The sequence below is a fragment of the Chaetodon trifascialis genome, chromosome 17, assembly GCF_039877785.1.
Source record: "Chaetodon trifascialis isolate fChaTrf1 chromosome 17, fChaTrf1.hap1, whole genome shotgun sequence".
NCBI classification, from domain to species: domain Eukaryota; kingdom Metazoa; phylum Chordata; class Actinopteri; order Chaetodontiformes; family Chaetodontidae; genus Chaetodon; species Chaetodon trifascialis.
Genome location: NC_092072.1, coordinates 7,954,571 through 7,982,353, shown reverse-complemented (window position 1 = coordinate 7,982,353; position 27,783 = coordinate 7,954,571). Strand labels below are relative to the sequence as shown.

The 27,783-nt window shown below is 42.7% G+C and overlaps 1 protein-coding gene across 5 annotated transcripts in view; it reads right to left on the bottom strand.

Annotated features, from left to right (window-relative positions):
- Positions 1-116: 116 nt before the first annotated feature.
- Positions 117-27,783, bottom strand: part of LOC139345772 (sodium bicarbonate cotransporter 3-like) — a 42,053-nt gene continuing 14,386 nt past the window's right edge. The window contains exons 2-26 of one of the 5 annotated variants that reach the window (XM_070984585.1): positions 25,224-25,305; positions 23,608-23,757; positions 21,410-21,548; positions 20,588-20,748; positions 20,209-20,397; positions 18,779-19,150; positions 15,142-15,257; positions 14,210-14,367; positions 13,591-13,678; positions 13,230-13,376; positions 12,765-12,871; positions 11,154-11,328; positions 10,266-10,399; positions 9,906-10,151; positions 9,408-9,513; positions 8,966-9,127; positions 7,546-7,659; positions 7,260-7,421; positions 6,191-6,442; positions 5,883-5,951; positions 5,442-5,615; positions 5,013-5,150; positions 4,154-4,254; positions 3,052-3,168; positions 117-2,503 (exon numbers count right to left, since the gene is read on the bottom strand). In XM_070984585.1, the coding sequence (XP_070840686.1) occupies positions 2,422-2,503; positions 3,052-3,168; positions 4,154-4,254; positions 5,013-5,150; positions 5,442-5,615; positions 5,883-5,951; positions 6,191-6,442; positions 7,260-7,421; positions 7,546-7,659; positions 8,966-9,127; positions 9,408-9,513; positions 9,906-10,151; positions 10,266-10,399; positions 11,154-11,328; positions 12,765-12,871; positions 13,230-13,376; positions 13,591-13,678; positions 14,210-14,367; positions 15,142-15,257; positions 18,779-19,150; positions 20,209-20,397; positions 20,588-20,748; positions 21,410-21,548; positions 23,608-23,757; positions 25,224-25,305 (3,741 nt within the window). In that variant the 3' untranslated portion in view covers positions 117-2,421. The remainder of the gene's footprint in view (positions 2,504-3,051; positions 3,169-4,153; positions 4,255-5,012; positions 5,151-5,441; positions 5,616-5,882; positions 5,952-6,190; positions 6,443-7,259; positions 7,422-7,545; positions 7,660-8,965; positions 9,128-9,407; positions 9,514-9,905; positions 10,152-10,265; positions 10,400-11,153; positions 11,329-12,764; positions 12,872-13,229; positions 13,377-13,590; positions 13,679-14,209; positions 14,368-15,141; positions 15,258-18,778; positions 19,151-20,208; positions 20,398-20,587; positions 20,749-21,409; positions 21,549-23,607; positions 23,758-25,223; positions 25,306-27,783) is intronic. The other 4 variants (XM_070984588.1, XM_070984589.1, XM_070984587.1 and 1 more) reach the window with 4 other exon arrangements.

Genomic DNA, 27,783 nt, shown 5'->3' with positions numbered 1-27,783 from the left:
GTGCACGGTCTCCCTGGGATGAAGAAGGTGGAGAAAGCAGCAGACTAACAGTCTACTGAACCCTCTAGACTCCAGTCTGAGCGTCGTGAGTGACGTAAAATGAAGACAGAAGAAAATCACCATGTATCCACTTTTATTGCTTTGCACCAATCGGCAATGACAGAAGAGTCATCATTCAAGCTAACAACACGATGCCTCACTGATGTCACGTGTCTGTACATCAGGACGAATGCATGTTTACGTAGTGATGATGGAGGGTAAAACCTCCACCTTTTTGTTGGCAGTTTATCCACCTTGAAAACACACACATATATCTATATATATATATATTGATATTGAAACTGATGTCATGTGAAAATAGGGTATTTTTCATCAAAATAAACATTATTATGACATTCTAAGTACCTAGTTGGTGGATGTTCAGTTTATTGTGATGACTCCACCGATCAGACAACTCACACCTTTATATCAAATATACAGCATGTGTAGGGAAGTAACGTGTGACACATCTGTGACTCCATTCAAACTTACGATTTCGATTTTACAAAATACAAGTTTGGCAAAATGTCACGGACTTCATGTTTGATGCTGACGGTACAATAATTTGACATTCACTGATCATTGAAAAAAGCAGTAGCTTAATACAGATTACAGAGCTTTAATGCCGTGAGCAAACACACACACACACACACACCCACAGACACGGTATTCAGGCTGACTTTCACACAGGTGTGGAATAACACTGCGACAGACGCAAGCCTCTGCAAATGAGCCGTGTTCTGGTTCACTCTGATGGTCTGACTTTGGATTTGTGTGCCACCATGTGTGTATGTGTGTACCTCTTCTGAACACTTATCAGTACAAGACTTGCACATAAAGAGCGTCGACAAGGCACGTAAGCTATTGTCCGCAGAGTCACTGTAGCCACACAGACCGCCAATGAAACAGACACGAAAACCATTCCACGAGTTACTCTTTGCCTGAATATTAGCTAGGTTCATGGGTCCGTACATTGCACGGTATGGGATGTTTATTGCTAAAACAGAGACCGCACTTAGCAAAATAAGAACAACTTCATAGAATATAATAGTTTTTACATTTACTGTAGAAATATTTTGCATAAAATGATTTGCAACGCTTAACATACCAAGTTATCTTTACACCACGCGCACGCACGCTCACACACACAACTACCAGCAATAATACAGACAGTATAAAAACAGGTGCAGCTAACCGGGTCATGAATATTCTCTTTTCTATTTTGCACCTTACTATAGATTATGATTCAGAGCGTTTATTAAAATAGGTGATACCGGCGACGAGAGGGATACAGTGGGATAGTTAATTATCACTGCCTTGTGAGAAAAATATCAGGTGACCACAGTCAGAAATCTTTCAAGATTCCTGAGTTGTTTGACCGACATTTGAACAACAGCTCTACAGATACGGTGGGAGGGAGAGTAACCTTTTTACTGATACACTATAATCCATCTTAAGTAAGAAACTATACTGGCAAAGTGCTTACTGTACAGTACAGACTTCATATGGCCTCTGAAGTAGGTTCTCTACAATGTTACAATATTTCTATAACATCACATACAATACGAACAGTGAGGTTTACAGTGAAAACAACTGACCGACTCATGAGCAGCAATATAAATACTGAGTGTTCCCCTGCAGACAGCAGAGATGATGCATGAGCAGGTTCTACATAGATGCACGTATGCAGTAGAACTGTGGTGTCGTAGTGTCTGAATGTACCTCTGTTTTGGTTTGTGTCATTTACTGTGCCAGACTGATTACGCAATCTAATCGCCTGACACTGACAATACCTGAATGGCTTTAATCGAATGAGTTTTTGAAGCTGGTGTAGTTAGGTGAAAGGTCGCAGTCCGACCTAAAACACATGGAAACAGACAGTGCAGGGCAGCTCACGCGTAGGAGCTGCGAAGAATCCAAAATGTACAGTACTGTAACCAGCTAAGACGGTAAAACTGAAATTAAAATACGCAGTGGATTAAAATTAAAATTCAATTCAATTCAAGCAGTCCAAGATCCCCACCAGTGAGGCCCGTTCCTTTGGCATCTGTGGTTTGAATGGTTGACAAATTATTAGACTGAGAGAGTTTAACAATGAGCGTCGGTGGGCAATAACAGCAGAATTCCTTCATTCCTCGGAGAACGTGCGCTGTGCAGAGCATCGCGGCAGCCGTTCGTACATGTGCTGCACGCTTCCAGACTCGAGTGGAGTAGGACTCACAGCCCTGGGGGAGCTCGCCTGCTGGCCTGTAGAGGGGAACACTGCAGGCAGGTCGTGCTGCTCCAGTTCTATGTCCCCTTCGCCACTAAGATGGTGCCCGTCAGCGGGGGAAGGTGTTGAGCGGGAGAAGGTATCAGGAGGGTAAGGAGGGCCTCGCTTTATCACAGGAAGGTCTCGGAAGTGGAGCCCCCTCCTGGCGCGTCTGGGCTGACGTCGACTCTAACGCAGGCCACCTTCTCCTGGCTGTTGCACAGGAGTGAAGAAGACAAGAGACGAGGTGAGCGCTGGTGCAAATTCATGGTGGTGCAAAGGGTGGAGAGCCAGGGTGAGGGTGTTGTCAGGCAGAGGAGTGACAGTGCTCAACTATCAACATTTTACCACCTACAGTACACCTTGTAGATGAGGACTGCGCTAAAATACGGGACAATTCTACATTAAAGTCAAACTAATGTGATTAATTAGATTTTGGAACGAAAGTGTGGCTGTCGACACTCAAATTAACACTTTAAGCTGCTAAAGGAGACGAGAACAAACCCTTATCTTTGCATGTACAGGTTTAGACTGTGATACCTAACACTTTTCTATGGACTTACACTCACAAGCACTTCAACTGATCTCCTATTTCTTTCACTACAGTAGGAAATAATCTTTCTTGAAACTTACTTTTTGATACTTTAATCCCTCTCAGAGAACATTTAAGTCATCTTTTACTCTCAACATCAGATAATCATATTAAAGTAATGCAATTGGGAGCGGGGGCTCTGGGAAACTCCAGGAGATGGCATAGCTACCTTCCACTACGCTTCACAGGTTGGACACATGACTCTGCACTGGAATTCACGGCCTTCCACGCTGCGGTTTTGGCCATTTCATCAGAGATATTTACAACCAAGGGGTCAGAATCAGAACTACATGCCAAAATGCAAACACACACACAGACAGACAGAAACACAAAGAGAAGACAGGCATGTAGACAACAAATCAGCAGGAGAGGTTCAGTGCAGGACAGTTCAAACAAGGAGACACAAACATGCACATAAATGAAAGGTTAAAACAACTTAACAGCACGCAAAGGCCCACCAGACAGGGCACACACAGTATGCTCCATGTTAGCACGTATCAAGAAACGTGAGCCTTTTGCATCAGAGGCAAAAGTTGGCATGAGTTGACTGAGTACACATTATTTGTTAGTTAGACAAGGATACAATTATTTCAACAAGACAAACACTTCTAATCACAGACCATTTACCCTTAAAATAAAAAGAAAACACAACACCCACAGCAGAGCGCTTTAAAGCCAGGGTTTCTGTTTCTGGGACTGACAGTTTGGGCCATGCGCTAACTGTCCGAGTATCAGTGAGCAGGGTTAGAACGCAGCCGTGTGGGTCAGATGTTCTGCATCAGACACACAGCCCTGCTACCTCGTCATCCACTGGGAGGCTGTGGGTCACTAGTCCTATTCTGTACGATCTGTTCAAGATGGACATAATAACACACAGCTGACTTCCAGGGTCGGAATCCCAGCATTCCATGTAGTACATGACAATGCGATGCAGCAGAAAATAAAGTTTATTATTTACTATGAACTACATCTGCATTCTTTCTCAGCGTTTCTGGACTGCTTTCCTGGATCATGTTAGCCAGAAAGACATTGACTGGGGAGGAAGTCGACTTGGGAACTATTTACAATAAGCGTAGTCTGTGAAGCATTTTAAGCCATCATAAAAATAAATAAAATATCATCAGAAGAGACCAGATTTTTGTTACGATACACGACTGCATGATTAAAAATAGATTACACCTGATGCACTACTATTATGAACCTGCTATAAAAAGGTGCTTTTCATCCCAGAATTGGGCATCAAAGTGTGCTTTGTGGGGTGCACCACTCACCTCCCTGAGAGCGTTTTCACAGGGATGTTGAGTTGGTTCGAGCCTTCAAAGCTGACCTTCAGCTCCATGTCCTCTTCGTCCTGCAGCTGGGACTCTGCTTCCTGCACGAAAACAGTATTGGAAGTCTAAACCACCAAACAGGCGTGACTGCAGAGGCACCGCACTGGAAAACTACTGCTGTCCTTTTCATATCTTCTCATTCACGACATTTTTAATAGCCAACTCTTTAAGTCGGGTTTTCTGAGACTCGCCTTGCTTTTGATTACAAATGTCTCTGAGGGACTGCAAGTCTGGCCATCTGTTTGGCTTTTTTTTTTTTTTTTACTATCCAACAGCAATGTGCTTAACATCCACTGTTTAACTGTTTATATCCCCAGACCTACCACTTGTATTGTGACATTATCACACTGACCTGAAATCTGAGTCACCAGACTGAAAATAATGTGATTTGTGAAGCTCAACCATCTTTGTTTACTGTAAGTCAGACAGAGAGAAATGGAGGATTTTGATGCCTTCTGTAATTTATGGTTTGTGTGTGTGTGTGTGTGTGTGTGTGTGTGTGTGTGTGTGTGTGTGTGTGTGTGTGTGTGTGTGTTTGTCAGTTCACTGTGGGACTGCAAGTACAAAAGCCACCACAGTATTTTTGAACATCTACTGATTGAGCACACACGTGTATGCAGAGCAAATCAGAGAAATACTGTTATTGTGAGTTGAACATTAAGCACGGTGTGTTTCTTTCTTTTGAAGTACAAAAACACTTGAACATGAAACGGCTGCTTTAATTCCAGTCTGACTTGCGACTGTCAGGTTGCTCCAAAGAAAAGCCAACAGAAACGAACAAACATGAAATGAGTTTTACCAGCTTTTCACGTGCTTTCTTTTTCTTGTCGTCCTCTTTCTTCTTCTTGCTTTCTGGCATCAAGTCATCCAGCCAGCTCAGCTCTCTCTTGGTGAAGAAAAAGTCTAGAAGCTTTCGGATGAAGACCAGCGCCAGAACCTGGAGACACACAGACAAAGAGTCTATTGTAACAGATTTAATATCACAAAATAGGATCAAAATAGAGTAAAATCAGCTCATGAGACACTTATTACACAGTGAAAATATCTTATTTTCATCTGACACCATGATGAACATTAATACATTACATATTAATATGTATCAGTGATAATAGAGATTTTATCTAATTACATCCAGCTACACTGAATGAGTGCAGCTGAATCTATGTCTCCAGCATATCATGTAGATGTGTGGAAATGTGCGACAGGCTTTGTAGTTCGAGGTCATTACCATCATGGGAAACACAACAGCTGCTGCGGAGGCCTTGATGACCCAGAGCAACACCAAACAGGTGAGCTGCACCAGGGTGAAGATGTGGACCTTCCACAGCGGCACATAGCGCAGATAAATCAGATCAGGCTGGTGCTTGGAGGGCATGCCGAACAGCTTGATTCTGTCAAAGAACTAAAGAGGAAACAAGATTAAAGCGGCGCAGTGTGAGAGAGAGATAAGACATGCAAATAAAAATAGCTGGAAAGACGAGGGTGAGGAGGAAAAGGGCAAAAATCAATACATTATTCATTTAACAAAAGCTTTTAAGGATTCTGAATTATGATCAAAGGTTTGGAACTACAAGGGTAAAACTTATCTTTACTGAACAGCTTATGACTGCGATTCTGTTTGGAATAAAAGGGCATATCATCTTCAAAGACCAGCAGAGTAGAGTCTTACTTGAATGCCTTTGAGGGAAGAGACACCCATGTATAGAAAGACTCCATACAGGACTGGCATAGGAATAAACTGTAAAGAGCAGAAATGAAGCAACAGAGAATATATAAGAACAGGATAAATGAGCCAACTGACAGTTCAGGAAAAGGCTACCCCAGCATTTGTTGCACCAGTATTAAAAACATGTGCAATATATTTAACAGATTACCCCATCAGCACACACTGCCTACTATGAACTTCTCATTTAGGGTGATTAAAACGTGATGTCATTTCTTCTCCCAAGTATTATTCCAGCGTTTCCCATATCTCACCTTGAGCACTGAGGTCATGAAAACAGAACAACCCATGAGGACAAAGATCATGAATCCAGTGACCCGCTGCTCCCGGATGCCCAGGAACTTAGGCTGCTCTCCTGGAGCGGAGCAGCCAGACTCCAGCTTCAGGCTGTTAACGTGGGAGATGGAGAGGACGGTGGCAGCCACGAACCATGGCAGGCCCATGACGGAGCACACGCCCAGCATAAGTGCCACTACCAGCAAGTCCAGGTGATAGCCACAGCCTTTCTGCAGGGCACAGAGTGAAACAAGAGACAGCAAGTAAGTTTGAGATTCAGCCAAGCAGTCATGAGAAAAAGATTCAGGAGCATAATCTTAACATAATTTCATTTGCCCTTCCATACTTGGATTCCTGAGTTGCAAATCTTTGCCTTATGAATTTTTAAGGCGGACTGAATTTATTTTTAAAATAGCAGCAGTGGAGAACCCCAAGGCATAAAAATACCTCAGAAAAAAGCTGAAACAGATTATAGCTGAAGCAATTCTGTGAGATGAAAACAGCAGAAGAACAGACAAGACTGTAATTAAGGATGACATAGAGGGAGAGAGAGAACAGTGAGGGAGTGAGCTGCAGAGGAAAACAGGTGTAGGGGGAGCAAAGAACTGAATGTTTAGATAGAAAGAGAGCAAGCCGGAGGCGCCACAAATGAGCAATAGGAAAAAAACAGACTCTCTGCCCGTGAGGTTTTACACAACAAGTCTATGCAGGTCAAAAGCTGCAGGGAAACTCAGAGCAGAGTCAATCTTACATGTCCATTCATTGCATTAACAGAGCAGTCAGACATCGAGTTTTACATCCAAGGACTACAATACTAACTTTATCTCTACACTGACATGTTCAATCGCTTGATGTTTTTTTTTTGGAAGTAAAGAAACACAATCCAGCATTTGGGATAAAACCAATCTCCAGGAGGTCAACTCTGATTATTTCTCAAAAACCTTTGTTTGCACTGCTGGATATTAAAGAAGGGATAGACACCTCAGGCAATAGCAAAGACTTCTAGGATACAACAGCACTGCCAAAAAGCACGCAGGCAGGTCTGACCTTGAGCTTGTGCTCCTTGCGGTTGATGATGACTGCAGTGATCTGCTGGTCCATAAAGATGAGGATGGTGCAGAGCAGGGCAGGAAGTGCCGCCACCAGCAGCGTCCACCAGGGATTTTCTCCTAAAGGGTCCATCAGCCAGCCTCGGTTCTTTGAAGTTGGCTGCAGGAAAAAGGCAGAAATGGTCTACGTTTAGTATATTACACATACAATTATCAATATATAAATATATAAATACATTCATGAACATTCATACATAAAGAAGACATGTTGAATAGATGCCTACCTCAAAGCGGTCAGGGACATTCAGTTTAGGAGAGGGGATCCCCATTAGATAGTCCACCAGCACCATGATCATGATGGTTATAAACACAGCAAAATCGCTGATAGTGGAGCGCACCTATAAAACACACATACACATAAGAGCGACACAGTTTTATTTCTTTATGTATTATGAATTGCAACTGAGCACGCGTGCTATTTTCTACTGTCACTCATACACGCGCAGCCACAAAACAGAAGCTGCTCCAGTACAACCACAGTTTTTCACTTGAGGCTACTGAGATCCATCACAGTAATATCTATTATTTGTTTGTTTGATAGGGATAGTGCACATTAATGAACGTCAGTATAAAAGTTGGATTTCAGCAAGAATGCTAATTTACATCCGTAGTGCCTAGACAGGAAACTAAAACAGTGACGTTACAAGTAACAATGTACAGATACAAGTATAAAATGTAGACAAGATAGACAAAATACATCATGCAACGAATGCAGTAAAGAGTGATCACATCATTTACACATTTACAAAAATTAGTGCATCGTTTGCATATATTTGAATACTGATGTTTTGATATGCATTACGTAGATTGTTAATATATAGTGTAAATAAAACTGGTCCAAGAATAGAGCCTTGTGGGACGCCTACAGGACAGGCAAAGGAAATTTGGTCCCATTAGAACTCGCGCGCGCACACACGCACGCACGCACGCACGCACGCACGCACGCACGCACGCACGCACGCACGCACACACACACACACACACACACACACACACACACATTGATTTCTGTTGGATAGATATGATATCATCCATAGTATAGCTTTCTCCTTCAGAAAAATTGTGTCAGTTTAGATAAAGGCACCCGGTGTCTGAAGGCATCAATTGCCTTCGTTAAGTTTAGAAAGACAGCACAGACACAGGCACTCCTACCCAGTAAGCATTCGACTTTTTCTAAGAACACAGTTTGCTGATTCTGTGAAAGGGTGGATACGGACCACAAATTGCATGGGGTGCAGAGGAGTGTAGCCTTCTTGTAGATAATAATTACATTTGTGTCAACAGTAAAAGCATAACAATTCAGACAATACCAGCACCTGCCTACACAGAACACCAAGTGATAACAGACAGCGGGTGCTGTGTGGGAGGAAGCAAGCTTTTCTTTCTGTACATGAGTTTGCTCATGCATACAGTGCATATTAGTGTAAACATTTATACAGTGTAAGCAGCTTTCAGCAAGATGTACACACTATTGCATATACAGAGACATAGAGGAAACGCCTATTCAGATGTGAATTTATTGATATTTACATTTTAACCTGAAATATGAAGTTACTGTACTTTATGTTCCTTAAAAGGCTGGGGTTTGTGGTGTAAACAGCAGTATAACCAGAGCACACATAACTAATCCAGCAAACATCTCACCTTGGTGGGAAAATATCTCTCTGTCTTAAACTGCTTAAGGAAGGAGGATAGGAAGAAGGTGGTGAAGAAGAGGATGATGGACCAGAAGAGAACATCTGGGATGTAGGGCCCATGATGACCGCAGGCAGCACCCACAAACTCCCCATGGAGCGTCTTACACATCTAGAGAAACAGGAGCATTAGGTGAGTACTGTGATATGAATTTTGATAAGCTGTTCCACTACTGACAGTAGTTTTGGGTTTTTTTGGCAGCCTTGTCATGGTTCTATTGGTGGCAGATTAATGTATTAGTGTTAATGTGTTGTGTAGTGAGTTTGCGTGAGTGCAAGAATGCATGTACTAAGCTGGCTGATGATGTCTGTTTGCTCAACACGTCCTACACATTTGAACGTGGGTGTGATTCCCACGTATCACAATGGAGATCATTGTGCGCTGGTCTCACCGAAACATTGAGGCTGCTCCACGGAATAGAGTCTGGGCTGTATCCTGTCCGGTTCCACTCCTGCACGATCTTATCTGAGGCGTTGACTGGCGCAGAGCACTGACACCTGGGGACAAGAAAACAAATGCTAAGCAAAGAATGTATGCTTATCTTAAACTGAAAAAAGGGTTGTGTTTGTTTTAAAGTTAATTAAATCCACAGGATGCAGCAAATCTGGTGGAATCAGTTGTTTTTAAAAGTGGTATTTTGCAAGGGGATTATTTTCACTTCAGTGGTGGGGAAGAGCTGAAGCCACTGCAATTACAGTTTTCAGCACTAAGAATGGTGGGCATTACACACTACTTTATGTAACCCTTTGGCACTTAACATGTCACGTTGACCTGAAGAGTGTATTAAAAAAAGGGACATACAACAATAAGAGCCTGTCATTTCTTCACAATAAGAGCACCCACTTCCTCCAAATTCAAGATAATGCCTACGCTAAACCTCAGTACTCACGAATACTGGGTGAGGTTGTCCAAGTTGTTGTGCATGTTGACAGGGTAGTGTTCTCCCAGGTGAAAGAGCTTCTCGAGAGCCTCATAGATGAAGATGATGCAGATGAGTGCAGCGAAGGCCTCCTCTGTAAATCGGGTAATGTAGCAGACCAGGGAGCTGGCATCTGTGGCCACCAGGACTACGCACAGGAAGGCTGTCCACAGTCCAATGCTGGTCCGCAGCGACAGGTACGACATGCCGTAGTCACTGGGAAAAGACAGACAAAGGTGATGCGGAGGAGCATGGATACAGTTATTTAGTCTTAGCAATATTTTGACTATTTCATCATGTTGCAGCAAAAGCAAACTTGCTGAAACTTACTTGCAGAACTTGAAGAGGATCTTCTCAAACACTAAAACAGGGCCTGTGCTGCCAAGAATAGTGAGGGGCTGTCCAGCGAAGAGGGAGTACGCCACTCCTGTCAGCGAGGCCCCGAACAGAGATTCTATGGCACTCTGTAGACACAGAGAGGGAAGGAGTAAGGGTGGATGGAGGAGGTGAAACCACACAAAGGAGGATAGAGAGGGAAAGGCTGCAGGAGAAAAGAGAGAGGCGAAGAAGAGACCCCCGACCAGAACACAGAGAGTTTTGATTAAACAGACAGCCTGGGCCGTGTCTGAGAGGCTAGACAAACGATTTGAATGTTTCCACCCTGCTGACTTGTCCGAAGTTATATCTCTGTTTAGCCCCGGCCTGCTGAGTTTAGTCAGATGCATCACACACACCAGCACACAGACTGTGCCCATGCCAACAGGCTGCTGTCCTAGTGAGGACATCTGGGCAAAAAGGAGAGAGAGCCAAACAGACAGGGAGCAAGCAGGAGCAATCAAAAGAGTCAATATATACAGAATAGCTTGCAGTGCGATGACACATTGGTGCATGGGAGGCTGAATAATCATTAGATCTTATTTTGGAAAGTGAATAAAGACCCCACAGAGGAAGATATCCACATTAATGAGTATGTAAAGGCACGGTTAAGAGGGGGAAAGATTATGTTGACTTTACGTCTCTTTTGTCAGCCCATTTAACGTACCAGCACAAAACTCACAATTCATATTCTCTTGCGTGTCAGCCAAATGGTACAATGTTCTGTATATCTGATTTTGTGCAACATGGCACTTAGACAGCCAGGGGTTAGGGGCTTCATTCCCACTGGGTTCAAGAAAAGCACAAGTGACTGACTTTAAAGTGCCAAGCTTTCTGACTCACTATGTTGCCTTTAGTTGCCTCCCCAAGCAGACCTCCAAATGTGATGACTGGGGACATGCAGGCGCAGTAGAGGAACAGGATGGAGGCTAGACACTGCAGACTGAGGGCGTCCCTGATGTCGGTCCAGTAGAACGGTAACTTGCGCTTGATGTCCAGGATCAGACCTCCAAATATCCTGCAAGAGGAGAGAGGCAGTTAATGTTTGATTTTTCTAGTAGTAGTGCATGATTGTATTATAAACCAGTAGTGATATGGTTACTTTGAAATTCTGAAGTCAAGTAAACACATTTAACTTAGTGTCACATAAACTCTATTAATATAAAGCAGTTATTTATCTTTCAGTTCCACTGAGACTGTTTCAGGTATTCAATGTAAAAGATGTGCAAAGGCAACAGTGATCAAGATAACTGAGTAAATGGCTGCAAACATTTATTATTTTCATTATTCACTTCATAATCCTCACAGCCTGTTACCACTATCTGTTCTTTTTACAGTTGGAACAGCTTAAATGTGATTAGAAGGTGATTAAAACTGTAATGTTGCAATAATGGTTATTTACTCAGTGTTGAGGCCATTTTACTATGTTTGTTGCTTGAACACTGGCAGTGTGAATGCTGAGGAAGTGTTGTGAAATTGTGAGTGTGTATCTTTATAATATTCAACCCCAAAACCGGGATTGCACAGTGATCTTGCTGCTGAGTCCAAATCTTTTCCACAGGTGCAGGATTTGTCTTCATACAGACGTTGTTCAGAACGACTCCCCTCCAAACAGCCTTCTTCTCTGTTTCTGCCTTTACTTTGTCTTTGAAGGATTCTATTTCTCACCTTATATATATTCTTTCTTTTCCCCAACACCTCTGGAATAACCTCTATTCCCTGGCTCCACAAACCCCGCTGTTTCTTTTCTTCAGCCTGTTTCTGATAGCTTTCTTTACGTTAGCTTCTTGCACTTTCATACACTCCTCTGTCCCCCAGTCGCTCACTCATCGCATGAGCCTTTTATAGTAGCGGTGAAAAGGAGAGTGAATCTGTAAATAATACAGCACCTCCCAACTGATGTGTATGTGCGCAGGGTGTGTGTGTGTGTGTGTGCCTGTCTGAGGTTTCAAATAAACACATTCTCCTCGCTGTGTGGCCCACACTCTAGAGACCCAGCATGAGCTATCCATAAATGTCAGCATCTGAGGTTCACAGAGTGCAGCAGAGATGTGTCTGCGAAAACATATATTAGTGTTCGGCTCATTTCACAATTTACAATCTTATTTAAATTGTGGCCCACTAATGATATGACACGTGTACTTTCACTGAGCCCTCACTTACAAATCAAGCACGATTGCTGTCTGCTGTTTCAGGAAACATCACATGCTGTCAAAATACTTTATATGGTGTCTTGTAATTCATCTCATCTCCATTTGTTCATGAATTAAATGCTGTGCTTTGTTATTTATGTGAAACAGTGTATTTTTTGAGATGAAAGTCAAATTTCAGGAGAATATTCTGACATTAAAGTGTAATTGAATCAAACCAAATTTTTAGAGCTTTATCAGAAAGATGTTCTCACCAATAAGTATTTAAAGCCAATGGTCCATCAAGAAAAGGTGCAAAACTCACCTCCCGGTCTTCTGCAGCTCAGGCCCTGCGTGATGGTCTTCCTCTTTTTCCAGCTCTCCAGCTGGAGACGCAGTGCCGTTGGGATGAGATGGCCTCTTCCTCTTCATCTGCAGGTCAAAGGACATTTAATGTAATACAGTTGCATAGGTTTCAATACCTTTGCTGTCGTGATGCTTTACATCCATAAGGGGGCACTCTCAGTGTGATTATAGCGGCATATAGAATTATACATACAGAGAAGACACTGATGCCAATAAAAAATTCTCTGTTACAGTTTGTAAAACCCAAATTTTAGACTTTGATCTGTGCACGAACATCTCCAGACAGATTTCTGTATATTTGTTGAGCATGGCAATTTACGTGTTCCTCTTATGTCAAACACACAAAATGAATTAAGTTTAAGACAACAACACACCTTTTGTACTAGTCACCAAGTACACATTATATAATAAGAGAATCACGAACCTGAGATGGGACATTCTTGGGCGGCTCAATCCGGATTGTAGGGTCCCATTCTCCAGGAGGCAGGACAGTCACTTGATCGAGGAACTCGTCTATCCCCGAGAGGAGATCCGTTCGGTCTTTAGCCTTGTATGCTACATCGTGGAAAATCTACGTAATGAAAATTGGGAGTTATTAAATGTCTCTGCAATATAATGTTCAACTGTTCACAGCAAGGCCAATAATTCCCCTTATTTTCAAGGAGAGGGTACCCAGCAAGCATCTTAAATCCAGATTAAATTCAACCTGAACCAGATCATTTTCATTCCAGTTTTAGGACATGCTGAAATTAGTTACACCAAGGATCAATCTTTCCTTCCCTCACCTCATCTGTCATTAGTGTGGCCATGGATCTGCCAATCTCATGGTACTGGGGCCCTTTGCCATGAGGACCCAAAAGCAGGAAAAGAAACCTTTAAAACAAGACAAGCACTCATGAAATCCACCACGAATAACACTGACCTCACTGTTGAACTGTATTCACTTAGAGATACCCTGGGGAGTTTTCTTGTAAACAGATAAACCAACATTTATTGCTTCTCACTAAAATGAAATGTGTGTATCCCTAAAGTCTAGAAGTTTTCTTCACTGCCTTTGTACAACTCTGTGTTTCTTGACGTTACTGTCTGATAAAAACATATATCTTTTAAGTATAAAAGAAAACCAAAGTTGTCTTGTTCCCTGGTGTGCAACGAGCATTAGAGCTTCACATGACAGCTCGTGCGGCTATAGATAGTGTTACTTAATAGATTAAAGACAGGGACGCTGACACACGACCACCATCAGATCCACAGTAAATCCCCAGGTTAGATAAGTCCCATGAGAGAAGGGCTTACAAACGACTTTGTCAGTTTAATGTATATTGCTGCCAGAGTATAATAATTTGTCAAAGTTAACAACTTTTACTGAATATCATGATATTATTCAGTTCCTAATGATTGTACCTCGTGGGCACAGGCACCTCTGTGAGGCCTGTGATGAGGACTGCAGGGGACAGTCGTACAAAGGCAATTATGGGCTTCTCCAGAAAGTCCACTTCTCCCACCAGTACGTTGGAAGCCTCAGCACCCGGGGGAATCTTTTTCATGAAATTCATGTCCACCTGAAACCAACGGAACCAATGAAACTGAAGAATCAGACATACAGGAAACTGCTAATAACAAACAAATAGAGAACAGGAAGGAGAAAGAGAAAGCTGTGAGATAGACTGAGGGACTAGTTTACAAGAACACACATGCAAACGGCGATGAAGAAGCATAGTGTGTCTAAGAAATGGCAGCAGGTCATTTGGATGCTATGATAACAAATGAAAGGCAAGTTAGTAGCTACATGAACAACTACAAGGTACTGAGCAAAGATTGTCCATTGCTGTGAAGCATTTCTGCCTAAAACAGCTCTGAGCACGGCAACAGTTCCTTATCCCTGTGTCGAAACGTTGTGCCTTCATCCCTCTTTTGTGTCCTGTGACTCATATAAACACTGCACCTTAGTTTCTGGCAGTCATAATGGATGGTTTTATAATGATAACTACTTATGGCGGCCTGCCATTTCATTTAATGGATGAGGAACCACAAAATGGTGGGATGAATGGAGGCCATGCGAGGTAAGAATTCTCAAAACTAAACACAGTTACATAACTACGTTAGACTTTGATCATCAATTCTTAGTCCTTTAGCGATGGCTGAAGATGCCTCTTACTGAGCCCAGGAGAAAAAGGGCTGATGGGTATGTGATGGTGGCTCTCATACAGGCGGTTTTCAACACAGACCACTGACATGTCTGCGGAAGTCCAGCAACTGAGGAAAGACACTGATGAACTCATGGGCCCTTCCACCATGATGGACTGTTTCTGTGCTCAGTACTGTGGTTAGGTTACCTTGCTGAAGTCGACACTGCTGCTTTCTCTACTGACCCCTGCTTTGGACGGCCTCCTCTCCGCTGCTTTGTTGCCATCCAGGTTGTTTGGGACAGAGTTCGGAGACACCAGTGGCCCTGAGAGGGACAGAGGGAGAGGAAGGGCAGAGGAGACGAAGCAGTGATGGACACCGTGTGAGTACTTGGGAAGCAAAGACCGGTCGGAGCAGCAGTGTGGTTTCACCATGAGATGCTATTTTCGATGTCATTATTTAATGCCATTTGTCTGTTTTTTGCATACACAGATTTTCACTTTGAAGAACTGAGAAAAATTGTTTTATTATCTGTGACAGACTGCTACTTTATGGCATGGGCTCATCAAACGAGAGGCAATTCCACAAGCGTTTTGCTCATTTTGGAGCAGAGGTCAGCTCTTGGCAAACAACCCTGACACACAATAATGAAGTCACACAGGTCTAAAATGACTAAAATAGAACAGACAGGCCATGGAGCTCAGAATATACAAAGTAGCTGAAATGTTTAACAGTTGGATTTGCTGTTTAATGTTTCACATTTTTAGCTGCAAGTGAAATGATTTCTTCCACCACAACCATTACTTGCAGGATGTGTTGATTTGGTACAGAGCTGCAACACTGTGATGTCTCGCCACAGGGAAGACGATATATTTCACAGAGCGCTGTTGCTGGTTGCTCCCCGTCTGTTGAGCTCATTACTCTGGGGCTTAAGTCAGTCCTGCTTAGATTGAATTCATGTCAGCTCTGAGCTAAAGGTGAGTGGATGTGTTTGATATGCCTGACAGTTCACCTTCCTCAGACTTCAGCACTTTCAAGTGTTGAAGCCCCGGTATTTCTGTGCATAATTGGCAGCACACTTCAACATTGCTTGTGTGATTTGAGCCATACCAGATACAGGAAACGCTAGCACTTGAGGTGACATGAGAGTGGGAGATGAAATGAAGGAGTAATGTGCTTGAATCAAAGGACGGGATTATGCATACCACCCTCTGAAATTATGAAGCAACACTTCTTTTACCAGGTTTTTCTTTTTTTTATCCACATTGACACATGTCTCATTTTGCCATCAGGAAGAAATCAAGCCAATGTCAAATAAAAACGCATTTATAAACAGCATTTCTATGCCATTTCTATCAGCGTGTGGTTTGGCCAGTGATCCATATCCTTGAACTGTACACTGGAGTAACCCCAGTGGATGCTGGGTAGCTGTGACTGCTGAACAGGAGCATGATTGCTCACATACCCAACAAAGCCTCTTGGAATAAGGGAGGGATTAGCTTAGGTTGCGTCCGCCAACACACTTCATTCAGGAAGGCTAAGCACTGGAATGCTCCCCCATACTAGCCTTTTATACAGAGGCGTCACAGCCCGACCTCATTCATATGCTAAACGGGAACATAAATAACTGAAATTACAAAGATTTTCTGACTCTTATGTTAAGCAGTTCAGATTTTCTGCACAGATGTATGTGTGCATTGCTTGGTCTAGTGCTGCTAACCTATAGTTTTGTCCACATTTTACGTTTTTCTGTACAAAAACTCAGATTAAAAGCAGATGTCTACATACAGGAATCATGTAATGAAAATAGATTACCATGAGTCTAGATGCAGCCATTTTTCTAATGTCCTCTGTGTCATAAAACTGATCAATGGTAGCCCAGTTGATGCTAAATGACACGGAGAAGAGCTGAAAAGCTCTTAAGTACGGCCTAGAATAACACGGATCGAGGGTAACACTGATGCTCTGCATGCTATGTGTATTTCACCCATGACTTCATACTCAGTGGGTCAGTGCCATGTATGTGTATAAATAGCCTCGGGTCAACTTAATACCATTACAGTACATGTGTGTTGTGAGAGCATCTATATCAGTGTATCATTGACTACAATTATTTCCTTATCAGCCTGGCGTCCAAACAAATGACTCTAAATGACACATTAAGGGCATTTTACAGTCTAACACCAACTCTCTGTTCAATACACACTGATATAGTTCATCTATTTTAAGTCAACACAACATTACAGCTGCAGTCTCTGCAACCTGCAGTGTTATTAAACTGTAATGATGAAGGCTTAAAACCCCCCTCTGAACAATAACTCATAGACTGATGTCAAGACGCTTGCTTCTTGGGAAACACTGTATATTTTCCTAGAAGGGGGTACAATTACAGAAGCCAGTCAGCTATAATAAGACCACCCTAACCTTTCAGATTCAGCTCCCTCAAGTGATCGCTGGTTCCAATGACCCATACTTTGAAATGGAGCCATTCCCAGAGTGATACAAACACAGACGCACACACGGTCTAATAATAAACTGACAAGGCTTGGTTCGGGAAGAACAAAAAGTCACTGTAGGTGCCAATATGATGGTACATACAGTACCAAACCACCCACCCTGGTCTCAGACTTATATTTAGCCATTCTGCTGGCACACGTTGCCGTCACTTTATCGGGTAAAAGAACGTTTATACTTAGGAAATGATGAGGAGGAAAAGCATGGGTGCCAAATTACGCAATGGGAAAAGCACAAGTTGCATGACATTTATATCTGCATGTACTCGACATGGGGTGGTTACCCAGGGATACAACAAGCAATAGCCGAAAGGATTTAGGAAGCATTATGTCAGTTTCTGTTATACACCTTAACAAAAAAAACAGGGACTTTACAGGAAGGGATGCGCTGAGCCCATCTGCGAGATCGGCATCGGAGACCAAGGCATTCTGAACAGAACAGAAGGCACCTTTTTCTAATGTGAGAGAAAACTGAAAAGTAAAACTAACTGCGGCTTTGGTGTAAAAAGAAAACAAAAAACTAAGCAACGTTTTACAGGTTTTATCATATTGCACCTCAAAGTGCATTTGAATGTTAGCAGGAAACCATAAAAGGAAAGCAGTGATGCAGGTTACATTTTGGTGAAGACATAAAGCTGTTAAACATATCTGGATTGACTTCCCTGATTTTAATGTAGGCTTCCTTGAGCTTAAGTTGTATGTAGTAGCTGTCTTGTACATAGTAGCAGACACCCAAGGCTTAATGACTCAGACTGCGGTGAGTGTCGAAAGGTAAAATAAAAAGGATCGAGACATCCCTTCTAATAGATCTTACATGAAACAGCTCGACTGAGAAGAGTGAGATGGGGTAGATTGCTAAATGTGGCAATAACACATCACTGGACACATGATGCAGAATGAGAAAAAGACAGACCCAAACATTGTGGAAGGCGGCCATGCAACCACAATGAAGGAGGTGTGAAAGAGGTTTCGGGGCCAAGCAACGCATAGACGCTGAGGAACGACTTGAAAATGTGTAAGGAGGCAGAGAAGGAGAGTTTGAATGGCAAAAAGTGGCAAAAACCAGAGGTATTAGTAGATGAAGAATGGGTCAGTGGAATAGATAGCAACAGAGAAAGGGGAGAAACAAGAATCATGAGGCGGAGAAGGGAGTAGTTGTCAAAAACTTTGTGGATAAATACAGTGGAAAAAGCGTCTTAGCGAGTGAGCCTTGCTGTGGGTTACAGATGAGATGGCCGCAGGGTTGGAAGTTAACGGAGCAGAGCTTTCATGCTAGTGCTAGTGTTCTCTGTTCAAGCCGTGACTCACACTGGCAGGCTACACAGATATTTGCCTTCTAAGGGCAGCAGCTCAAGGCCCTGGGATGCCGAGGACGCTCGCCGTCTGAGCTGTGGTGATGCTGCCTCTTCTTCTGCAGAGGTCGGTGGATCGTCATCCTCAGGAGGCGATACCACTACCTCAGGGATGCCTTGAGGGCCAGGGCCCGCGCCATAGGTGCGTGACAGGCTTTGGGAAGAGCACCGGAAGGAATCAGGGGTATTTTGAGGGATGGTGAGGGATGAGGGGCCAGTGTTGGAGGAAGAAGAGGGCAGGAGATGGTTGAGCAGGACGGAGACTCTGGACTCTCGTCTCTGGGAGAGGTTGGAGACAGAGGAAGCTGCCCCTGGCTTGTGGAGAGAGAGACGTGAAGAGGACAGGCCCTCTCCTAACAGAGGAGACAAAGGCAAAAGGGGGAGAGGAGAAGGGAGAGAGAAAAGGAGGGAAAGAAGACGGAGGAGGAGAAGGAATAAGGGATGGAGCAGAGAGGAAAAACATATGAAGTAGGAGTACATCACGAAGATGGTATCTGGAGGAAGATGCAGCCAGAAGGGGTGGGCAGCAAAAGCGTGGCAGAGGTGTCGTTAGAGAGATTCGTGCTTGCAGAACGTGAGCAAAAAGCATGATTGTGTGCAGAAGACACAAGGAATGATTCAGTGAGGCGTGTAGGAGGGTCCGCAAGGGCCGAACAACTTGTCTCATTCAACACCAAACAAACCAATCACACAGCTTGACTGAGGTAAGGCAAAAGGCTTGAGTTCAAAAAGGCTCGCATGCAGGAGAAGATGAGTTAGCACGATGTGCGCTGTAAGCAAACATGTGCTCAATCACAACTTACCAGTCATAAATCCCACACAGGACATACGTCTGTCACACTAAAGCTAATGTATGTATATATGTACAAACACGCACATATATATATACAAATACAAACATACGCACGCACGCACACACTTTTGACCTTTAACATTTGCATTTGAGCTTTAATGATACGGAAATGCAAGCCCAACAAGAACCACAAGCACAGAAGTGGAGAAAGTGATGTTTTTTTCATTCTTAGAACCTCAGAAGAAATGCTTCAAGATAAAATGCACACCATACGTTAACACCACTGTGGGCATGCCCAGTCAAAAAAGAACCACACAATGCTGACTCCAGTTGCAGGTAAAGCAATATTTCCTGAACGTCACCCTATGGAGTGAAAACAATCATTAATTCAAACCCCAAGCCAGGCCAGCCAAACAGGTTAGCACAGTCATTAGCACCCAGATTTCTCTTTCACTAGGGGGACCGGCTGCTTCAGGAGATCATTCCCTAGATTTTACTCACTTTTACCATCCACCTTCTACGCTGGCATTGAGGGATTTGAACAGTGGATTTTTAGGAACAGCTCCCCAGTGGTGGAAAATATGGAGGAAAAAGAAATACGAGTGCGCAGGATCTCACCGTTTCTTTCAAGCAAGAGTGGGTCAGAATGTTTCTTGCCTATGTCAGCAATGGAGCGCACCAGAGGGATACGATTGCTGAGCTTTCTCTCATTCTGGTGGTGGTGTTTCTTCAGCATGGCTTCCCGCACCTTGGAACGCAAATCCTCCTTCAGCTGGCCTGATGCTACCATGCTGTCTATCAGCATGTCTGGTTTATACAAAGGCAGGGGCAGGGACATAAACACAGCAAGAAAAACAAAAATGACTGCATGTATGGACCACATTTGTCTTATTTATCTCATATATTTCACCACAATGCCACATAAGAAATCCATTGAAATGGTATGAATATGTCATGTATCTTAAAAAGTTATTTAAATGAGTACTGCAGTATTTACCCGCAATTTCCTCAATACTGTTGGCCCTCATATCCAGCATGACTGTGCCGTTGAGTATGCAGCTACGCAGTTCAAATAAACTGTGTAGCGACAACGTAGCCACGTAGGGCTTACTCCACCTCTCCCCACCATCTTCCACATCCTCTTCAAACTTCAGCCACCTGTAGATGAACACCAGATACACACACGGATGGTTTACTTTAATCCACAAATTAGAATTAAGAGATATTGCGTTCATGAGAATGGGACAGACGGACGGACGGACAGACAGACAGACAGACAGACAGACAGACAGACAGACAGACAGACAGACAGACACCCCGATCAACATAGCACATCCAGTTATGGCTGTCAGCATTACATTTCATTGACATGTTGGTCTTGCTCATATCTCCCGGCTAGATTTTTCCTTGGACAAATTCAGATCTCACTTCTCAGAGTGCACGCTGAAACAGTGCAAACTCAGTAATTCACATTCTTAATCTGTCCCTTAACATTTATCAGTGAGGGAAATCTTTAAAACGCAAGCCAAGTCATCATTACAATTTCAAACTCCAAGGACTTAGTAAAATAACCCTTTAGAAGTTTTGTGATCTGAGGCTGAGCGAGAGCCCAGTCGGTCTCTCCAAACCTTCAATTGAGACAGAAAAATGGAAGTAAAATGATGATTTTATTTTATGATTATGCTACAAAGCTATCACAGAGATACACTAAACCCTGAAAAGTAATATTTTTACCAAAAGCCAACACACTGGAGTTCTGCTTTGCTTTCCCTTCATGTGGCTGTCACCATGCTGTTCGCCTCTTAACTTGCTTTCTGACCTGGCAGTCTCCTTCCATTCAGTGGCACTGCCATCTCTGAAGGAGAGCTCATCCAGCTCAGTGAAGAGGTCATGGGGGACGTGCTCGAGGTCATCGTCCTCTGTACCCAGGATGAACTGGACCCGCTGGGATGGTGTGTCTGCACAAAGAGTGCGCAAAGTTAAAATATTTACAGTGATAACAGCAAAATTCTCAAGGGATGGTTTTCTTTGTTCTCCACGTATGTGCACACGGGTGGCCCGACACATTCCTGCAAACACATTATTACACTGATCTACAGGTGGCTGTAATGTGCCAAGAAATGAAGCCATGTGCCAGCCAAGGCAGGAAAGAAGAGGACTGCAAGCTAGTAAACATGGGTGTAAACTATGCAGATTCCAAAATGTTCAGAAAATCTGCTTGGAAAGTGTTTTAAGAGGAAGGAAATGCATTTTGTTGGCTAGACCTCAGAGATACACACAATGCATTTTGGTGAGTAAGGCTGAACGTAAACATAACTTTTGTTTGTTTACAAGAAAACTCCACAGGGCACCTCAAACAACAAAAAAAAAAGTACATCACTGTAACGACTTTTCACTCTGCTACATGAGAAGGAACACGTCTGCAGGCTCGATGCTGAGAAATCTTGAGGAGAACTGTGCAGGAGAGAATAATGAAAACGTAAATGCTTTCCAGCAATTTTCTTTTCATGTCTGATTGAATTAGAGGGGCAGATATCAGGACATCTGGAACCAGAGAGAAAACGGAAATAGATGTGGCAGATTATGACACTAAACACCACAGGGAGGCAGAAATAGACTGACTGGAAGCACAAAAGGGGGGGTTATTTTCTGTTAACACATGGGGACACTGTGGTGTGTATTAAGTACATGTGCGGACACTTAAACTGATGTTGCATCTGCTTACTGCTATTCCACGCCAATACCTGAGCATGAAGATTGTCTATCAAACATTTTTCTGGGTTGATAGTTCATTACTGACCCACAAAAGTCAGGAACAGTGTTACGTGGATGACATGCAAATTTATTTCCCATTAAGAGGCAGCAAAGAAGGCAATTTTCTTGCCTGCCAGAAATAAAGCGTTGGATGTCCCAAAACGTTCTCCGGCTAAATGAAAAAAATATGAAATCATTATTTTTTGTTCTCCAAAGTCCACTCCCTGTCAAACCCGGCAGCCAGAAACCTGGGTACAATATTTGACAGTGACCCTTCATTTGAAAAACAAACTACAAAAGTTGCTCATGCTTGTTTTTTTCAACTGAGGAGCATCTCAAAAGTTAGTCAATCCAACCAAGCCCTTACAGTGTTGTACATATTGAACTACTACACACACGATGGCAGACTATTCTTCAACCAATTGTAATATTTCATGTATGGAGTGTATGAAAAGGGTAGATGATAATAGGTAGTTGGAAAAACCTGCACACTCACAGCTTTTCATCATTCACAACAAAAAGCATCATCTGCCATCCTCATCCTGTTTAAAGCGACCTATTACAGCACAAGTGTCTCTGCTCAAGTGGGATATGTGATGAAAATGTTAAGCATCAGCAGTAGGTCCAACTGTGGAGATGAGCAAAGTGCTGATTCAGAATATTTGTCTTTTAATTCACACTATGTGTCCTCAGTCAATGCTTAACATGATAACAGGACTGACAGCATCTTCTTTGATGTTTTTGTTGTCATAAAGGACGAGTTAACCCCTTGTACGGTTCGCTTTGTCTGGGCGATTACCCCTTGTAGTTGAGGTGATGTAGCAACTTCACACACAAACACACTCACACATCGCTGAAAATGTCATAGCCTTCAGTCAGTGTCAGAGGCTGGTTCCCTGTGGCCTTTAATGCCATTAAGAGCTGAATGTTTTATTCAGAACTGTTTAAAGGTGGAGACACACAGAGGGCTTAAGCAGAGTGGTGCTCTAACCTGGAAATCTGTGCATTGTTAAAGAAAACTGCCCTCTAACTGCTTTGCCAACCAAGGTTGAATTTGAAAAGCGACATTTATCCATTGCTGAGCTTTTTCATGTGTGAGTGTGTGAATAAACACAATTGAAGGCTCTCAAATGTAAATATTAACTGCATGGTGGAGAGTGCTGTGTTATAGAAAATCCATAAAGAGAGGGGAAAAAATGGAGTAGGGTTTGGTACTAAATGTGAGCATTAAGACATTTAGGATGAGATGAGAGAGTTTCCAACCGTAAGTGGGGGATTCCCTGCCATCTTCCTTCCCCTCCTCAGAGTCTCTCTCTTTCCTTTTTCGGTGGTGTCTGTGTCCGCGGTGGCGATGCCTCCGTTTGCTCTCCCTTCCGAAAGGAACGTGGACGCCTACGTACACCGCTCTGTGGCCTGTTGAAAAGAAAAGGAAAAAAGCAATTACAATTCAGACACCTTTCCTGACCGCTCTACAACAGGTTCCCTCCAGAAACGCTGTGAAATCTGCAGGGCGAATTTTGACAATTTTCAACAGGAAAAAATGTCACTTAAAAAGTCTCCTGCTTTTTTCATGCCCAGCAATCACACACGGCAGATTTCTCCCTCTGTTAACAGCTACAGTTAATTAACTGAAAAAGCAAGCACTAAGTCAAACTGTTCCCAGATGGACACCAATAACGTAAGCGGAACTCCAAATGCAATAGATTAAATTCAATTTTCAAATGCAGGAGATTTAATGAATATATAGGCCACATTGTACAACTAACAAGTTAAGCCTATTAGAACAGAATCACAGCCCCAGTCACACACTAACATTTGAGACAGAAGACAAAGAACTTCTTTCCATTTCATCTGAGCGCTCTAGATAACCTACTTGAAGGGAAGCAGAGTACAATATTTAACTTTTTCACCCCTCTGTTTCCCCTCCTGTGTTTTATCCACTTCCCTTCATTATTGTTACTGCCACACAGGAACCCTGTTCTGAGATGTAAACGCCCTATTTTTGCCCTACATTCTCTGCCAATACTCATTTTTCACAGATGAGTCATCGTTCTTTGATTTGAGGGGGGAACCCAGGAGGAATGGAACCAAGATGCAGCACTCAGAGGAACGCACAAGTGACATACATGAGCAGATGGAGAGAAACGGAGAGGGGGAGAGAGGAAGAGAGAGGAAGAGAGAGACAAGACACAGGAGATGAAAGAGGGTGGAGAGATAAAATCTGACAGCTTAGCTGGACAAAAAGCAGAGGACTCCAGTGGAGAGAGGGGGAATTCTTGAATGAGGATATAAAGTGTAGTGGACCCACATAAAGACAGAGTAGTGAGATGGAGGAGGAGGACCTGAGGGAGATATTGTGGTGCTGCCACTTTCTCTACGAGCGAACACCTTATTAGACATTACACTCAACCCACTATCTCATCTGACCAATTATTTTATTATTGCAAGCACAGACTTACAAATCAATATTTCAAAATTAATATTTTCCTTGCACACCATAACAAGACAAATATATATATATATAAAAACACAAAATCAACTTGTTCAATGCAGTTAAATCCAAACTTCCTCACAAATATAAATAACAAACTTCAACAACTCATTTTATCCATTAATGTGATTGTACTGACAGTCAATAAATGATAATACTACCATTCCTCAGTCCTATCACAAAATATCCAAAGCAACAAAATCCCATCGTAAGGGCCCTGACTGTCTCAAGTTCACTTAGCCTGGTGTCTCAGACTTAGCCTGATCAGCAGCAATAGGCAACAAAATCTCGCTAGCGAGCAAGCAAGCAATCCCACTGTGCGCTAGCTTAGAAGCCTTCCCTTTCCACTAAAAAAAAGCACTTGAAGTCTCAGTGGCTACAAACTTACTTTCCAAATCTTCCTTTTCATAGTTTGTGTGAGTGGTGAAGCTGGTCTTCCCGTGGTCAACTATTGCCTCCTCGTCTAGACCCTGAAAAAAACAAGAGGAGAGAGAGGAAGCGAGAAAAGATGCATGAGTATCATGTGCAAAGTGATTTTCTTTCCAATTTTCTCCAGGTGTCTTTTTTTAATGGTGGACGAAGGGGAAAGAAACCCCCTTGAAAGCATGTCTGACTTGCATTTGATAATAATAACAGATACAGAAGACATTCAATATGATGTGGCATGAGTGCAATGACAGAAAATATATGTGAGTACAGCTTTAGTCCAACTTCTAAGAACTCTGACAAGCTGCCAGCACAAAGAAATAGATATCAAAGTTGGTAAGATTGCTGCGCGTTGATGACATCTCGTTCATTTCATCACCTGTCGGAACAACAGTGGCAGATATATGATTGGTGAGGCAGAGAGATGCAGTGAGTCGTTAAGCAGCAGAGGAATGTGGGGAAGTGACAGGCAGAGAAAAGACCCTGACTCTATCAGACTTTAGCTTTTCCAATAGTGTTGGCACGAAGCAGAGTCGACTGGCAAAGACTGGCTTGGCTGTGACCAGACTGGTGGGAACACAGCATGGAGATGCTTCAATTTCCTCCTCCACTCCAGATATGCTAATCACCTGTAGTTTTGGTTAACAGGTGTATAGGGAGGCCTGTCTGTTTCTTTTACCCATTTTCACTCCGTAGCTCTGGGTTTAAGCATGGGAGTGAAGCAAACAAACTACTCTGGTTCTGCACATGCCCAACACCACGTAAACATGGCAGTCAATAGAGACAGCTTAGACCAATATCTGGATAAAATTGTATTATGTGTATTTAGGAAACAATTAATCAATCTGGTTTGAAATATAGTCCAGAGCAAAATTACACACTCTGACAAACAGGTGAAATCTAGCAGAAGACGTTAATGATAACAGCATAGTTTATCTAGCAGATAAGGTGCTGAGGGTTTCCTTTATAGCCTGAAGTACTGTATAATGCACCAAGGTATTAGTGGGGTGTTTTCCATAAGATAATTTGTCTGTATCAGAAAATATTTGGTTATGGTCCATGTGATAAAGGTCAAGTTTCATAGCAACATTAAGAGGCTGGCTACATTCATTAAAAAGAGAGGTTGTGACCTTAGTGAAAGTAATGAGCCTGATATCACTGTCATGGAAACACAGACAGATAGAAAGATCTAATTAGAGGAGACATAAAGGCATCAGGATATGTAACAGCAAAGTAATATTTTCTATCAAATTAGACTGCATTGACACAATTATTACAGTACCCAAACACACACATACAATTGGTTTACTTGTGAGGACACTCATGCCCCAGCTCCAAACCACAGCTTTAACCATCAGCGGTACACAGTTAACCTCAACATTTAAGCAGAAGTTAGTCCAGTCCTAAATCTAACCTTTAAATTTAAATTTAAAAAGTGAACAGCTTTAAACCGTTTCAAACTCATAACTCACACACACACACACACACACACACACACACACACACACACACACACACACACACACACACACACACACACACACACACACACACACACACACACACACACACACACACACACACACACACAGACACACTCTCACACACACACACAGACAAAATAAACCTCCTTAACCCAAACTCGGGTTGGTCCATTGCTATCCCTGTTATTAGTGGTCCCTGACTCCCTGCCCTTAAGTGCCAGAACATTTAAAGCAGCCACAGAGACACTGTCTCCAATTACTGCTGCATGTGTGGTCAAATCTAAATGTGCGGGAGGAAGTCACTGGTTCCACCCAGCAGCTGATACTGATGTTACTCCAGGCCACAACCACTACAATAATGAAAAAAACAGAATCTTTAACTTCTGCTAACATCATTACATCACAGCACCTAACCCCCCAAACCAGCCCTTAGATTACAAATACATTACATTAAATAAATCCTGCATGTCAAATGACTTCAACCAGTACACCTGTGGGACACTGCAGACCCTATCAGTGACAAATTTGAATTTCGCACCTTACATAACAGTAATGCTTCCAGACCACAAACAGAATCAACAGAAGTCAGGCCACCTTGGCTCCATGATTAGTATCTGTTTTAACTACACATGATGTATTGTGACCAGGATGGAAAAGCTTATTTTAGACACACATTCATATAGGGTGTGTAAATACCACAGGGTCACAGTGGGCTGATGCTGGCCCTGACTGCCACGCTGAAAAGACTGAATTGAGACTGAACGAGGGGTATATAAGAGTAAGTTTGCAAAAGTTACAGATGATCTTAGGGAACCGATCTTTGAGTTTATTTTGGTCCAGCTTTTTGACAGCTTGTGTCGTAATAACAGGGTGGGACACGTTGCAGAAGGCACTCTATGATACTAAAAATGAATTTCCGTGTATTTCAACACAGCTAAAAAGTAATCAAAGACATACACTTCTATGAATCTATAAATATCTAACATTCAGTCTTTTACACAGGCAATATAACATGATCACACACTGCATTTCAGCAAA